General features: G+C 40.9%; 1 protein-coding gene across 1 annotated transcript in view; it reads right to left on the minus strand.

The window, feature by feature from the left end:
• Positions 1-17,654, minus strand: part of CADPS (calcium dependent secretion activator) — a 477,787-nt gene that overhangs the window by 30,919 nt on the left and 429,214 nt on the right. Inside the window, exon 27 of the mRNA XM_044675693.1 lies at positions 15,605-15,712. Within this exon, the coding sequence (XP_044531628.1) occupies positions 15,605-15,712 (108 nt within the window). The remainder of the gene's footprint in view (positions 1-15,604; positions 15,713-17,654) is intronic.

The following is a 17,654-nucleotide window of genomic DNA, read 5'->3' on the forward strand; positions in this document are numbered from 1 at the left end:
AATTATGTATTGAGATTCCTGGTAGATAGAAGGTTCTTCCTTCCTTCCTTCCTTCCTTCCTTCCTTCCTTCCTTCCTTCCTTCCTTCCTTCCTTCCTTCTTTCTTTCCTTCCTCTTTTCTTCTTACAGATCTCATAAGCACATTTCCATACAATGGCAAGAATCTACCCAGAAGTTAAATTTTTTGATCCAAAAATTATTGGACTATTACTAAGATCAGATTGATATAGTGAGTGTCTCACATCAGTCCTAGCACTGACGAAAAGAATCAGGATGGGACTAGTAGGGATTTTTTCCAGGATATCTAAATTTAGAGGCTTGCATGCCCACAAAGTTAGAGGGTGAAATTTAGGGATGTTGACAGCATGCCTAATGTCTTAGGAGGGAGAAACAATTGAGCCTAGGACTTAGTTAGCAAAGAATAATTAGTCCTAGAAATTATTTGCCNCCTCTCTCTCTCTCTCTCTCTCTCTCTCTCTCTCTCTCTCTCTCTCTCTCTCTCTCTCTTTCTTCATAAAAAGGGCAATAAGCTGCTATCATGCTACACAAAGAACCACACCCATCACTAATACTTGGGCTAATAGTGAAGCTGAAAGTAGCTTCAATATGGCAGTTTTAGGGTAGGCTAATCAATGGAGATGCTATATGTGCAGAAACACATTGTATTCCCTCCTAGCTTCTAAATCCAACTCTCCTTGTCAAAGTACCATGGCTTAATAATAATAGTTTTAATAGAGAGCTTTAAGGTTTGAAAATTACATTATGCATATTACATGTAGAAATTTATTTATGATTTATCTATTTATGAAAGCCTTACTATGTCTCAGGTGTTGTGCTAAGGACTGGGGAAAATAGGAGATATGGCATTAGACCACCCGGTTTAAATCCTGATTTTGTTACTTATTATCCATGTGACCTTGGGCAATTCATCAAATCTGTACCTCATTTTTACTCATCTGTAAAACATAGTATGAAAGTCTCTTGGACTCTAAATCATGTAAATTCTTTGGCAATGACTGCCCATTCCAGGGCTGATTTCTTAAGTTTCTTGAGAGCAGTAACAAACTCTTCAGAATGGTGGGGAGAAAATAGGGCAAGTCCTTGACCATTCCTGCAGATTTGGCATTTTTCATAAGGATGGAGGCCCAACAAAGCACTAGAACCAAGGTAGGGTTAATGTGTCCTTGTCCCAGTGTGCCAAAATTTAAAAGGTGCTGACAGAACTTGTAGCGCATCAGCAGCAAAGAAACAACTGAGTTTGGTATCTAGTTAGTAAAGATAATTTGTTAAAATAGAAAGCTACCAGATGGTAGCGCTTCTTCCCCCAAGGGCAGCTGCACCTCATTTGAGCTCCTCTTGGCTCCACACGGCCCGACTCCCCAAGCAGCCGCCTTGTGGTGTCCCATGGTCTCCTTTCCCCACCTGCTATTCTGCTTAAATGAATTTGTTTTTAAAAGTTGAGTTATTTCATGCTCCTTCTCTTAGAAACATAAATTGCTAGTTACACCTCTGGCCTATGGATTAAATTGTGTTGACTACATATAGGATCTTTCTCCATTATTTGTTCTTTTGTGAATCTTTCCCTCCCATTAACAAAGAGAATGATGTTTCAACCCCTGCTTGACGTGTAGATGCTGGAGGGAGTAATTTCCAACATCCTGAAGAGGACTGAGACCCTTTGTGAATGCAAGTGGTCTCTAGTCCAGGGAGAGACCAAGAAAATAATGCTGTTTAAGGAAGTTAAAGGTAACACAATATGTTAGGTGACACCAGCATTGTGTGTACTTTGGGAGAAAGAAAAGAAAGTGCCTACAAGAATAGGGTCACAAGACTTCATCAATTGGATTCTAGTCAATGCAGTGGGAGTTATGAGGGCTATGAAAAGTTTCTTCTCTAGACCGGGAGTTTGGAATGAATGAATGAAACATGGAAGCTGAGCCTTTTTTTTTTCAGCTGAGAGTCTTTTTGGACACATGAAAAACAAGGGGGTCTCCACTTGGTGAAGGCAACTGCTTATTCTAATAGTTAATAGCAGATGGATAAGGAGGAGAGAGCAGAAAATGTCAGAGGAAGACCAATGTTGGGATCTTAGACCTGACCTATTGGATAATGCCAGGCTATTTATTCACTTGCCCTGAACCACAGGGTTGAAATGCTCTGTGAGAAACATCAGAGAGGGATAAAGACACAGTTTAGGGTGGTGTCACGGATAGAGCACTGGACTTAGAATCAGGAAGACTCATCATCATGGGTTCAAATCTGGCCTTAGATGCTTCCTAGCTATATGATCCTAGGCAAGTCACTTAACCCTGTTTGCCTCAGTTTCCTCATCTGGAAAATGAGTTGAAGAAGGAAATGGCAAACCACTACAGTACCTTTGCCAAGAAACCTCCAAATGGGGTCACAAAGAGTCAGACACAGCTGAAAAATGGCTGAACAACAACAACAGAAATCCCTTATGTCATTACATGACTCTTCCTCCTGTCCCCTCTCCTATTGCCTACTGGGTAACTGTAACAGGTTCCAAATTGAGAGCTGGAATTGAGAAACAGAATATTTCCTTTTTGTCTTTGTATGCTTAATGTCTGGCACATAGCAGATATTTAAGAAATGCTAATTGATTAATTCATTAGCATGAATTAATTCATGCTAGTTGATCAAATTAAATTTTGGTCCCAACATTTTATTGGTAATTTATTTACAGATCACCTTTGGAAGGATGTGAGTTTGAAGAAGGGGAAGAGAAAGTGTAGGGAGGGAGTAGTTTTTTTTTTTTTTGTGGGGGACTTGATGGGAGGAGGAGTGACAGAGGGAGAGGGTGATTTGATTTGTTTTAGAGCTATGATTTTTAGGCAAATTTCAGTGTGGAAACTCATTCCATGAATATAGGTTGGCAACTCATCTGTAGTGTCAGAACAAGGGAGAGAAGTACATATAGTAGGGATATTAGATTTAAAGATAGAGGGGACATTAGAGAGGCCGTCTAGCCATTTTACAGATAAGAAAGTGGAGGCTCAAAGAGGTTAAGTGTTTTGATAGCTATGTCTCTTCTACATCTCCTTTTTCTTGGCTAATATTAGTGAAACTAAATGGTAGGTTATAGCCTTAGAGTGTTGCCTGGGACACTGAGGCTCATGATCCTGACCAGGGAAGGAAGGAAGGACTTGAACTCACATCTTTCTGATTCCAAGATCTTCTACCCACCATGCCATCCTACCTCTGATGGGCTTCATATAAGCTGTTGTATAAAACAAACAAATTTCTTTTTCTTGTTTTTGATTTTTTTGGATTGGAACAGTAATTCCAATGCCATGATGCACTCTTGATGAGGAAAAATCTTCTGCTAATGCAGGCTGACCCCTTCTCAGAAACATCATGGGATGATACATTTTAGAACTGGGAGGGGCCTTAGATATCATCAAGTCTAACTGCTTCATCTTAATGATGAAGCTAAATGAGGTTAAAGTGACGTGTTCAATGTCACACAGCCATTATGGAGCCAAGGCAGAATTTGAACCCAAGTCTTCCTTCCTTTGAGGACAGCTTTCTAGCCACTCTGCCACATTGACTGTCTCCATGTTAGTCAATATGTTTTAAAATTAGGCAATTGCTTTTTCTTTTCAAGAAGAGCAATTCTTTTTCTAGAGGAGCAAGTGTGTGCCAATGCCAATAGAAGCTGGTAGATGAAGACGCTTTCTGACAAGAGTCAGCACAGAGACTGGCAAGGAGGGAAGCCGCCCCTCTGTTAATTAATGGGAAGTGTTTGAGAATTGAGTACATCTCGTCTTCTGCGATGCAATGTGACAGTATTTGTTCCACAAAATGTGCCTTGGCTACTTGTGTGTGTGTGTGTGTGTGTGTGTGTGTGGCAAAAGTAAGTCTGTCGCTTGCTGTCTACATATTTCAGACCGCTATGCAAAGGGAAAAAAAAATCCTCTTCTCCAGGACTCCCGAGTCTAGTGTGGCTCCCGTTAGCCAGACTAACATGCCCTCAAAGTAATGGAGCGATCCGGCTGACTTCTTAGCTCGATTAACAGAACAATCTCCTCTGGATGAGAAAACAAATTAACTCCCAGCACCAAATGTCTCCTGGACCAGGAAAAGCTGTTCAGAAAAAAAAGAAGAATGCTTTGGAAAACTCCAGGGACACATTTCAGCCCGATTTGTCCAAGATGGTCCCTAAAATGAATGGAACTGGTGGACAGGACTGGATTGGGAGGAATAAGATGGGTCGGAATCAGATTTGGTGGGGATGTGGCACTGAGCTGGCGCGTGGTGAGGCGCCTGTCAGCCAGGGAGGAATGGCAACTCCTTTGGGTTAGCAAAGCTCCATCGCCACGACAGATCCCACCTGCTTGTCACTGCCTTCCTTCCTCCTCCCGCCATCTTGTTTGGATACAGGGCAGCCAGAGTTGAAGCCTACAAAGGGTTGTATAAGCTCTCTCTTCCCTTTCCAAAGAGAAGAAACGGAGTCCTAGCCCTCAGACACCAAAAGGGACTTAATTATTATCAAACTGTAAGAGGCTCCATGGGACTGTGGGCAGAGGGATAGCCTTGGAGTCAGTAAGTCTTGGGTTCAAGTTCTGCTTCTAATATATACTAGCAGGGCAAGTCATAACCTCTCATTGTTCCTGGCAACTGTCTAAACTCTCAAGCCACAGATACAGAGTTCCCTGCATTGATGAAATCACAAAGAGTCTAAAAATACCCCCCCCCAAACCCAATCCCCCAGTAGAATACTATTTTCTACTATGTATTTTGGTCATTTCAGGACCTTGGCTCAGTGGACTGCACATAATAGGTGCTCAATACATACTTGTCGATTGAATTCAACTCCTCCCTTCCCTTCAGTACTATTGCTGTGGAGTCACTAATGCCAGAAATTCAATAGTTAGAAATTAATTCTTTTAGCTTAGGACTTCTCCAATTAAAATACAACTGCACCAGCAATGCCAATACTTTAAAACTTATTAGAAATTTACACTTTAGTGTGAATGAATTTATAAAGACCTTCCTTAAAAAAGTTCGTAAAGAAGAAGGACCATGGAGAAACAAGATCATGGACACCTGATAGGGGCTGGAAGTAAAGCCTTGGGCAAGGAAAAAAATGTTATCTTTTTCGTCATTTTGCTTTGGGATAATCTTAGGCTGGCAGCTAGATTGTACAATAGATAGAATGATAGGTCTGGAGTCAGGAAGGATCATCTTCCTGAGTTCAAATCTGAACTCAGATTCTTACTAGTTATGTGACCTTGGGCAAGTCAATTAACATTCTGCCTCAGTTTCCTCATCTGTAAAATGAGATGGAGAAGGAAATGGTAGGAAAGCTCCAGTATCTTTGCTGAGAAAACCCTAAATGGGGTTATAAAGATCCAGAAATGACTGAAAAGGACTGAACGACAACCACAACAATCTTAGACTGACCCTGGGTCCCCGAAGAGCCCTAGATATTTTTTGGTTAATTTAGTTGGATTCTATTTTTTAAAAAAGTTTTGGTCTTTGAAGAGAAAAAAGTATTAAAATAGGAAGGGTAGGAAAGCAGAGCCAGTATTCATTTGTCTCTCACTTATACCCTAAAAAAATTTTTTTATTGAAAATAATCTCCGTTCCCTTTCTCCTCCCACCCAGGTTCTAACATATGGCCAGTCCTGCTAGTTACCTGCCAGATCTAATTTGGGTACAAAGAGATCCTTCTGGCTTCAAGTTTATCTTCAGGTATCAGTTTTCTCTTTCTTTCTAATCAGAATTTCTCAAGACTTGTCATTTCCTCCTCCTCCTCCTCCTCCTCTTCCTCCTCCCCCATTTCTCTTTCATCTTTCTCTCCTTCAGAATTCTGAGACTGAAGAATGTGTGTGCAGGTCTCAAAGCAGTGAAACCTCCCATCACAATGAGGGGATAATATAGTCCCTATTCCTAGGCCACCTGCAATTTGATCTGATCAACTTCTCTCTGTTTCTGTTTCTTTTCCGTTTTTTTAGAACTCTCACCTTCCATCTTAGAATCGATAGTATGTACAGGTTCCAAAGCAGAAGAGCAGTAAGGTCTAAACGATGGAGGTTCAATGACTTGTCTAGGGTCACAAAGCTCAGAAGTGTCTGAGGCCAGATTTGAACCTGTCCTTCTGTCTCTGGGTCTGGCTTACAGTCCACTGAGCCTCCTAACTTCCCCTCTGTCTCTTTTTTCTACACTTTCTCCCTTGGTGATCTAATCATCTCCCATGGGTTCAGTTGTCATATTTTTGCAAATAAATCTCAGATTTCTATATCCCGTAGTAGCCTCTGCATCACTCACGGCCTATTGTAAGTCTTGAAATGCATCTTATAAGCATCTTAAACCCAACATGCCCCAAACAGAACTCATTGCCCTTTTTTCTTCCTAAACCCTCTTTTTCATCTACATTTCTCCACTTTTGTCTGAGGTAGGTATGACAAACCGAAGCCCCCAGGCCAAATATGGCAGACAAGTCTCTTGAGTTCAGTTTGAACTGGACTAACAAATTTAAAAAATTCAATAAGATATAATTGATATCATATTCTAAAATTAAGCCAATAAGTGGCCCACAGGGATCCGGTTGTATGGCTTAGTGGTTCCTGTTTTTTTTTTGTTTTTGTTTTTTGTTTTTTGTCTGACCCGACTGGGTTAGGCCCCACCAACCTCACAACTGTGTTGTTACCCTGGATTCTTCATTGCCACTTACTCTACACATGCAAGGCTATTGCAAAATATTATGTTTTTTACCTTGTGGATATCTTTCGTAAATGTCCCCTTGTCTCGACTCACACAGCTCCAGCTTTAGTATCACCCTTAACCACCCCTCCCTTGGACTCTCGTTATAAATGCCTAATCAGTCCCCCTTGCCTTTAAGTCTCTCCCCATTCTAATCTATTTCCCACTTAGCTGCCAAAGTGATTTCCCTTTTTTTTTAAAAACCCTTACCTTTTGCCTTAGAACTGATATTAACTATTTGTTCCAAAGCAGAAGAGTAATAAGGGTCAGGCAATTGTGGTTAAGTGACTTGCCCAGGGTCACATAACTTGGAAATATTTGAGGCCAGATTGGAACCCAGGACCTCCCATTTCTAGGTCCCGTTCTCAAACCACTGAGCCATCTAGCTGTCCCTCAGAGTGATTTTTCTTAAAGCATAGGTCTCACCATATGTGCTCCTCAACAAACTCTAGTAACTTCCTGTTACTTCCAGGATCAAGTGAAAACCTATGTGGAGAATTGGGTAGCTAAGGTGATGCAGTAGATAGAGCACTGGGCTTGGAGTAAGGAAGATTCCTCTTTATGAGTTCAAATCCATCCTCAAACACTTCCATGTAGCATGATTTGGGACAAGTCATTTCAATCTGTTTGCCTCAGTTTCCTTAACTGTAAAATGAGCTGGAGAAGGAGACAGCAAAATCCAGTATCTCTACCAAGAAAACCATACCTAAATGAGGTTACCTGTCTGCCTCAGTTTCCTCATCTGTAAAATGAGCTGGAGAAGGAAATGGAAGACCAGTCCAGTATCTTTGCCAAAAAAAACCCAAATCAGTTCACAAAGAATTGGATTTTACTCTTCATCACCTGACCTCTTTATACCTCTCCAGTTTTTTTACATTGCATGTGTCTCTCTTTTCTTTATGAAACAGTTACCTTGGCACCTTATTTTTCCTCAGATGCTACCCTCCGTCCTCAGTGCCTCTATATTTCCTCTCTGCCATGCTTGAACTGTTTACCCATCTCATTGTTGCTTCTTAGTTTCTCTGGCTTTCTTCAAGGCTCAGCTCAAATCCTACCTTGTGCAGGGGAACTCTCCTGGTCCCACCAGAAGCTGGTGCCTTTCCCCTTTGAGATAACCTGCCATCTATCTACTCTGTACACATCTTGTAGATACTGAATTATTTTTTTCTCCCTCCATTAGAATGTGAGTTTATGGACTGGTCTGTATTAAAATATTTATAGTTGCTCTTTTTGTGGTGGCAAAGAATTGGAAACTAAAGGGATGCCCTTCACTTGGGGAAAGGCTGAACAAATTATGGTGCATGATGAATATATTGTGCTACAAGGAATGATGAACAGGGTGATTTCAGAAAGAGCTGGAAAGACTCATGTGAACTGATGCAGAGTGAAATAGGCAGAACCAGGAGAACATTATACATAGTAATGGCAATATTGTGGAATGATCAAATGTGAAAGTCTTTGCTACGAATGGCAGTACAATGATCCAAGACAATTCTGAGGGATTATGACAAAGAATGCTATCTACCTCCAGAGAAAGAAAGGTGGGAGTAGAAATGCAGATGAAAGCATATCATTTATCATTTGTTCATTTGGGTATATGTCTTAGGATTTTGGTTTTATGGGATTGTTCACTTATAAGAATGAATAATATGGAGATAAAAAATAAGATAAAATTTATAGTGATAGAAAAAAGAAGAATGTGAGTTTACTGAGGGCAGGGATTATTTTTGCCTTTGTTTTTATAGCTAGTGCATGGCATAGTGCCTGGCACATAAATGCTTGACTAATAAAAACCTTGTTTTAAACTAGATTGATGCATTGGTCTTTGCTTTGGATATCTTCAAGGGAAAATGTGAGACCTGCAAAGAAACTCAGTGGTATTTTAGGTCAAGGGATCTAGATTTATGTTAGCTAGGTGGTAGAGAGCCCTTGGCCTGGAGTCATGAAGACATGAATTCAAATCCTGCCTCAGACACTTGTTAGTTATGGCCAAGTCACTTAACCTCTGTTTGCCTTGGTTTCCTCATCTATGAAATGGTGATAATAATAGCACCCATATTCCAGAGTTGCTTTGGGGATGAAAGAATATACTGTGATGTTGTGAAGCACTATAAATGCTAGTTATTATTTATCTAGTTCATCAAGTCATTTCTGCTACCCTTAGACAAAACAAACATGTAGAGGGGTGATATGAAAAATGCAAATAAAGCCGGATTTTTAAGGATCTAAAATAGTACTAACAAGTAGGAACAGTTGCATATATATCCTGGGTTAGAGAGTTTGTTTTTGGCTAAGCATCCTCTCAGTTCTGACTATCCCTATTTTGACTTAGGTCATAGATTTAGAGCTAGAAGAGACATCAGACACAGCTAGTCTAACACCTAACACTAAGGCCCAGGGACAATAATTAATTTACCCAAGGTCATACCATCTGAAACAATTTCATAGAATTATTATAGAATCATTGATTTAGAGCCAAAACATACCTTTGTCGTTGTTCAGTTGTTTTGGTCTCTTCTTGACTCCATTTGCAATTTTCTTGGCAAAGATAATGGAGTGGTTTGCCATTTCCTTCTCCAGCTCATTTTACAGATGTGGAAACTGAGGCCAATAGGGTTAAGAGACTTGACCAGGGGCACACAGCTGGTAAGTATCTGAGGCTGGATTTGAACACAAGTCTTCTTGATTCCAGGCCCAGTTTTCTATCTACTATGCTCCTAGCTGTCCTGAAATGTACCTTAGAGTCCATTTAGTCCAGTATTCTCATTTTTTAGATGAGGCTTAGAGAGATAATTTCTTGTCTAAGGGCCATATCATCTGGCAAACTCTCCATCTGAGTTCATTCTATCACAGATACTTAGCTGAAAAGGCCACCTACTCTAATTACCCCATTTTTCAGATGAATCTCAGAGGGATAAAATGATTTTACCAAAGTCATCTCATCAGAATACTGTCTGGCTGAATTGTCAGCGAACTGGTTATTATAAAACAAATCAATCCGCATCCCCGACTTTCATTGCTTGTCTGAGAATATGAGTCATGTGAAAATCGTTGAACTGAATTCATAGACCAAGACATAGATTTGGTGTCATCAAGAATATGGATGGGCCAATTTCAGATCCATTTACCAAGATTTTCACAGGCAGCTCCCAAAGAATTATTAAGGGACATTGTAGAGTTGGGATGGAAGGAATCAGAAGACCTGGGGCTGAATCTTCCCCATTTTTTAGCTATATAACCTTGGGTAAATTTTTCTCTTCTATGGGTCTCAGTTTTCTCATCTATAAAAAGAAGAAATTAGACTAGATGGCTATGAGGACCCTTCCAGCTCTAAAGGTCTATGATTGTCTATGATATTATCATAGTCATAGGTGGGTAGGTAGCATTCCCCCTGCTGCTGAAATCGCAAATCAGAGTGTGTGTGTGTGTGTGTGTGTGTGTGTGTGTGTGTGTGTGTGTGTATGTGTGTGTGTGTATATATATATATATCAGGGTATCAGAGATGCTACCATATTCTTAATCATCTTTTTAAGGGAAATTAGATTCAATTTATTCTTGTGTTGGCCCCCAAATTGGGGGGATGTATACTTTGGCAATGAAATGATAAATCAAGACCACCATAAAGAAACGCAGAACAGTTAGTCCAGCAGCATCATTCTGCTGTTATCAGTGACCTATCACTGAACGATTAAGTTCTTACTGGGCATTTTTAGTAAGGGCACCTTTTCCTGATCTGGTAACTGCTATGGAGAAGCCAAATTCTGAGTCAATCTCTGCCAGCCTAATCCTCGAGGAGTCAGATTAAGTGTATAATTGACCCACATAAACCACCCATCCTCTCCAATCCAATGGTTTCCAAGTCTCGTTTTTACTGACACAAGACCCAAAAAAAGAACGCTAGGAAAGATGGGGTATTTCCTCCCACTGGGGATTTCATCAGAGTTGGAGATGGCTTTTTTAATCACCGATCTCTGAGCCTGCGAGGTTTAAGCAGATGAGCTAGCCCTAAGCACATCTGTTTTAATCCTGATCTTCTACTCAGGCTGTCTCTTCAAGAAGTACAAGGAGAGAAAAATAAATTAATTTTTGTTTAGTCACTGAAATCTTAGGCACATCTCTTGATGGGCTGATCTCTAATATCAAATGCATGTTTTTATTTTGGGAAAGATGTTGAATTAAACATCAGAGAAGGGGTGGGGTGGGAAGCACCTACATTATTTATGAATATTTGAATTTTGCATCTTTGTTCTTTGAGCTGTTAATTTGTTTTTGTTGTGGTTCTTAAATAGCATTCCCAGGAAGATGGAGAATAGCTTCATATATAATCCCACATAGTCATTTTTATATTAGGGGAAAGGTCATCTAGTATTTCTTCAAAGAAATAAGAAAGCTACTAGATCTGATCCTTAAAAATTCATATTCTGGAGTATGATTTTAAATGGCTATATTTGCATTAATTCAAATCAGATAATAATTTTCACCATTTTCCCCTACTTTAAGGGAACAGATAACACAGAATCCCTTTCCCCATCCCCCAAATCATAAACTGCTATTTTGTAATAAGTAGAATGAGCTTAGAATGCTACTCCATTAATCTAATAAAAGGCAACAACATACACTGAGAAATATATATGTCCATATTTATACAGCAGAAATATACAGTTTTAAAAAATAATTTTTATCTCATTTGTTATTACTTTTCTTAAATGTAGATCTAACGAATTGTATCTTGCTAGTCTGTGGAAAAACTGTTCAAAAGGTGGGGTACATTGGATGGGGAACAGTGCATATGATTTCAGATACACTTTATATCCACTTTTGCTTAGTTGTTTTCTCAATTGCAAGGAAGAATTCAAGGAGGGGAATGTATATGTTAAATGGCATCAAAAATCAAAAAGCCTTCCTTTAAGATTGGGTGGGGGGAGAGATTATTCAATTTCACAGACAGAAATTTTCATTTTCCTCCAAGATCTAGTTAAATTTAGATGACTTAAGCAACTTTATGTCCACCTTCTACCAGCCTAAAGGAAATGGATTAAAAATAAATTCAGTCCATATTCAGTGAGGTTTAAAAACTCTGCTTGACTTACACAGGGAAACGGGTCAAAATGCAACTCACACTATCCTAACAAGTTCCTTTAAGCTCTAGCTCCCAGTCAAAAAAGATAAAAAGGTTTGTTTAATGGAAAGAATGTCAGGCATCATGGTAGTGAGCCCAGATGCCAGGAGACCTTTCAAAATGCTTAGAGGGTCTAGTCCAGTGGTTCCCAAACTTCTTTGGCCTACTGCCCCCTTTCCAGAAAAAATATTACTTAGCCCCCTGGAAATTAATTTTTTAAAAAAATTAATAGGAAAGATAAATGCACCTGTGGCCATCACCGCTTTCCTGGATCCCTGCAGCACCCACCAGGGGGCGGTAGCACCCACTTTAGGAATCACTGGTCTAGTCTAAACGCCTATTAATGTCAGCCATTTTTTTTCATGGACAAAATGCAAAAGGTAAAATGAGGATTGAGACCTAAAGAGAGAATCTGAAAGGAGAGGGATGAAAATGATTTTGAGAAATGCCACAAACATAATAGTAGCCCTGGGATCAAAAGCTTGACTCACAAGATGTAACAAGTACAGCGCTTAGACTTGGAGTTAGGAAAGATGAAGTTTGAATTCTACCTTGGTCACTTAATTACTGGATGACCCTGGGTAAGTCGCTTACCCATTCTGAAACTCAGTTTCCTTATAATGTAAAATGGAGATAAGAACAGCACCTACCTTGCAGGGTTGTGGCGCATGTCAAATGAGATAATGCCTTTGTAGACCTTAAAGCTCTCTATAAAAGCCAGTTATTATTGGCAAAAGGAACAGATACACAAAATTCAGACAGAAAATGACATAGAAACTCACCGCCCTCCAAACAAACATAAGCTATTGAAATAGAACTCATTTTCTTCTCTCCCAAATGCTCATTGTCTATTATTCATTTTTGCCATTTAAAAAAATGAAACAATTTGGAAAAGAAAGCTTCAGCTCTACTAGTCCCTTCTGAAGTATTTCTGGCAATTGTTTCTCTCTCCACCCTGGACCTCCTGTCCTTAGAAACGAAAGGGGCAATGGTGCTGAATTGCTGCCCAGCTGAATGCTCTCTCTGAGCCTCCCCCCTAGACCTGCCTGCCCCTGCCAGGGGAGCTGGGAGGACACAAGTGGCTTACAGGATTCACAGGCATAGAGCTCTCCTTACAAAGAAGTAAACACCATGCCCGGGGAAGACAGAAGCCGCAAATAACCAAACATGTTGATAATCTGATGTTGTGCGGCTAGATTATAGAAAAACAGTAAGTACTGAATGACATTACTCAGGCAGCATGGTAATGAAGTTTGGGGAGAAGATCTGGGTCTTTCAGATGACAAATGTTTTAAATCAATGACAGATTCGAGAACTTTCCCTGCTATTCTCTCAGCTAGGTTGCCTAGCACCAACATTCTATATAGTAGGGGAAGAGGTGTTTTGGAGAGGAAATCAAGGACCTAAACGGCTACCAAGGAAGCCTTGCTTAGTCTTGGAGGAACTTGGTTAAAACCTTTGAAGTCTGGCAGGTCGCCATGGCCAGGGCAAGCTCGGATCTTACTGGGGAAAATGTTATTGGAGAACCAAATGACTTGACACTGGGGGTCGGTTGATCGGTTGGGGGAGTCTCCAATTGGAACCGAAGTCATTTCCCATTGACCGTTATCTGTTGAGGGAATGGCTCCTCTCCAAAGGTACCTTTCTTATAAATTATGGATTTGGAGGCACTGAACTCTTAGAGACTTGGAAGAGGACAAAGCTCATTCCCTGGCTTTGTTTAGTACCATTCTATCTGAGATCCCCATCCCCATGCTAAATAGAAAAAAAAAAAAAAGTTGGAGGAGGCTGTTTGCAAACAATACGACAGGCTGGAATGCAGATCAAACCACAAATTCAGTAGTGGATATTCTCAAGATCGGCTAGCACGGGGGTGAGTGCACACACACTCCTGCACATACGTACACCACGCACGGACCACACCAAACTGTGCTTTGGGAGAAAAAGGCAGCTTAGGCATTGAAAAGAGCAATCGCACGGGCTCCTTAAAATTTTGCCTTTTATGGAATTGGTTCAACGGAGCCGGGCAGAGCATGATTAGAGCCCCTGCTACAGGGTGGCATCGGCTGTCCCTTTTTTCAATGCCTACTGGATGGGTGATTGAGTGTGTCAGGCATTCGAGGCTCCATACTCTCAAAGAGGCACGCATGCAGAGGAACGAGGAGGCATTAGGCGTGTTTTACGCATGTATGAGGCATTCTCAGTGGAGGTGGGTCATGCTAGAAGATGTACACAGGAAGATTATTTGACTTTAATTCATGCCACTTGAGATAATGTGATAAAACATTTGACATGAGAGATAAGTTCCATTTTCATCTGGGAGGTCACCAGTGAGAGAGCGAAAGAAAGAAAGAGGGAGAGGATAGAGAGTGAGAGTGAGAATGGGAACTATGAAGAATATTTGTAAGTAAAAGTAATGCAGAAGAAAGGAATATCATGTACAAAAAAAGAAAATGATTGGGGGTGGAGGAAAGAAAGAGCTTTTGAACACATTATGGAAGCAAATGAGCTGGAAGACAAAGCATTAAAAAGTAGGAAGCATTGAAACTGGAAAGCTGTGCCAGGCAATGAGATCACCACAATGGAACAACAACGAGGAATACAAAAACAACAACAACAACAACAACAAATCCAATGTAAACTGCTGTACACAATTAAAGAAATCATATAGAAACAAGAATCCCAGAGTAGACCAAAACGTTAACACTGCCTTAGCACTAGAGACACGAAACCTGAAAGGGAGAAGCTGACTTTTCACAAAAGTTACGAGGACAAGGAGTGCATCACACAATGGCAGCAAACACAGAGACGGAGAAATCAGTTCCCATGCACTCAGGCCAGGTCTACACTGGCAAATGACTGTGGAACCCAGAAACCATTTTGGGGATCATTCCAACAATTCTCCACTCCCCACCAGGGCTGTTGTCCCAAACACTTTGGCCTGAAATAGACTCTGAGAGCCAGAGTGGGGTTTGGGACTCAGTTAGCTACTTTGGCAGTGCAGACATGGTGACTGTCAAAAAAGACAGAGGGAAGGGGCTGAAAATGATTAATTCTCAAGGCATCCAAGTCAGTGTTCTCTAAAAGTTTTTTTTTTAAATCCAGGGTCTTCTAGTCATATGTAGCTGCTTTTAAAAAAATAATTAAGAAAGATGTCAATTTTCATAGGTTTTCAGGGATGCTGCAGAGCCACAGTGATGTGGCCTGTTCAGGAGGCTGAGGATTTTTTCCTCTGTGTTTTGGAACCCCCCAGAAACTTAGTCATTCTCGAGAAGATAACAATACAGCACCTAGAGCTCATCTGCATGTCACAGCTGTCAGGCAGTGAGAGACAAGCAGCAGGGTAGCAGAGAGGTATGTAGGCAGTGAATGCCACCCGGACTGGAAGACGGTTCCCTAAAAAAATGGGCCTGGACTGCAATGAGGAGAACAATGACCAAGAGAGAGATCTCTGCCCCTTCTGAGAAAGCTTCCTCCCAAGCTCAAGGCGGCAATGTGTCACCTTAATAAAAAGACACTGCTGCCCTGCACATCACACAGATAAAGACCAGGACATAGTAAGACCAGAGGAGAGAGATTCAGAACAGAGAGACAACAGAGACAAGAGCCTGAGTCAGAGGAAAGGGAAAGATTTAGTTTGATTTAGTAATCAATTAGGGTTTTTTTTTCTCAAAATGTGACTTATCCTCCTGTCTCTTATTTTGTCACATTTTGGAGAGTCTCCTCCTTGGTCTGCAAGGAGGAGAAGGCATTTACTTACATCAAATAACCTTTCTATATACATCTCCTCATTGACCTTATCACGGAGGACATCCTGAGAGTGGCGGACAAATGTCACGTAGGCATCAGCGACGTCCATTCCGGGCTTCTGAAAAGAAACACAGAGATGTGAAGATGGCATCTTCTTCATGTTCTGTCCTCTCTTTCCTTTTCCCATTCCCCTCTGGGGAATACCAGCTGTTGACTTTTCTAGGAGTCCTTCTTTGGCCATGTTCTGCTGTTGATGTTCAAGCCTGTTATCCACAGTGCCATTCATAGTATAGACTGGGTCAGCAAAGGACCAACCCTTCCTTGACCAAGGATCCCCTTTCTAACATACCTCATAAGTGATCAGCCAGCTTTGACTGGAAGACCTTCATAGACAGGAAATCCAGTATCTCCCAAGATAGCCTGCCAACTCTGGGATGGCTCTGATCATTCAGAAGCTTTTCTTGCCATCATGGTTAAATTGGTCCTTTTACAATTTATGCCCTTTGCTTCTAGTTTCAGCCCCTGGGCCCAAGCATAGCAAGTCTAATTTACTCTTTCCCACATGATAGCCTTTCACATGCTCAGCATTCTAAGTTTAGGGCAGGGAAGGGGCCTCAAATCCAGCGTAATTATCTAATTTCAAAGAGAGAGAAACCAAAACCCAAAAAGGATTGACAAAGCTAGGATTTGAACCCAGGTCATCTGACCCTAATTCCAACATTCATTCTACCACGCCAAGGATGGATTAAATGTTCTCGCACCTCTGGTTTCTCTTCTACAAGTAAAATTGTCGGCTAACAATGGATTGGGATGGCAGAGGCTCAGAGAAGCTATCATTGCCTACCTCTCTTTTCTATTTCTATCTTTTGAAAAATCACTCTTAGAGATGACACCATGGGAAGCAGTCACACTAGGTTTGGGACTACGGACCGGATTAATGAGCTTCAAAGTCCACCGATGTTCCGGGCTCCATCTTACTATAGTAGAGAATGAACAATCCCTATCCCCATCCCTTTCTCCTGCTCAAAAATGCTATAATGCTATAAAAATAATAAAAAAATCTACATGAAATACAGATTCCAACCTTTACAAAAACAACAGCATAGTGAAGTGACTGGAAGGGTTGGCCTTGGAATGGGGAAGACCTAGTGTTCAAGTGCTGCTTCTCATACACGCTGGCTTTGGATCCATCGGCAAATGGTTTAACCCCTTAGTGCCCTGGGCAACCCTCTAAGACTATTCATGGCAGAGAAGATGCGTGTTTGTGTTGGTCAAGGGAATTTCCCATTGGGTGCTCCCCACACGGACGAAATCACAGATCTAGTCAAAATAAGAACAGTGTTCTTTGTGGTTAAAACCAAGTTCTTAATTTATCCAGTTTACTTACATTTCTCACCAGATCAGCAGACAGACACTGTCTCTGTCTCCCAACCAGTTCTTATATTTTAATAACAATCATAGCATGACTCCCTATCACAAACATGCCTTTTACATAAAAGGGATTTTATGGAAAGATATGAGAAGGTGGTGGTGGGGGGGACAGCAATGGGGCAACCAATTCTCATAAGGGGGAAAAACCCCGGGCCAAACCTGGAGATCACCCTGTTTGAGATGCTACAATCAAAAGAAACCCATTAAAATACAGTAATGTGGGTCATCGGGAGAGCCCCCACCAAACGGCCCGAAGTTTCCACAGCAGCAGATATGTACGTTTGCTAATAACTAATAAGATTAGTTTTCATTACTGTGATTTACCTTAGATCACAAAGTATCATTTCTCTACCAGACGTGACTGTCAGCCACTGCAAATTGAAGTTAGTTAACACTTCTGTGTAATTTCCAGGGTGAAAATGAGGAAGGTTTGGAAACAGTAGGACTGTATTTTTTTCCCTGATACAAAGCAAACGATTATCAACAAAGGGCCAATGCTAGGCCCCTGGGTTGCCAGTAACATTTCTTAACACCTGCTGAAACAATGACAAGGTATTAATTTGAAAAACAATGAGGACAAACCAATGGGGCTGTAGTCAAGTGTTACACTTTCAAGCAATTTTCTGCAG

The sequence above is a fragment of the Gracilinanus agilis genome, chromosome 1 (assembly GCF_016433145.1).
Source record: "Gracilinanus agilis isolate LMUSP501 chromosome 1, AgileGrace, whole genome shotgun sequence".
In the NCBI taxonomy this organism is placed as follows: Eukaryota; Metazoa; Chordata; class Mammalia; order Didelphimorphia; family Didelphidae; genus Gracilinanus; species Gracilinanus agilis.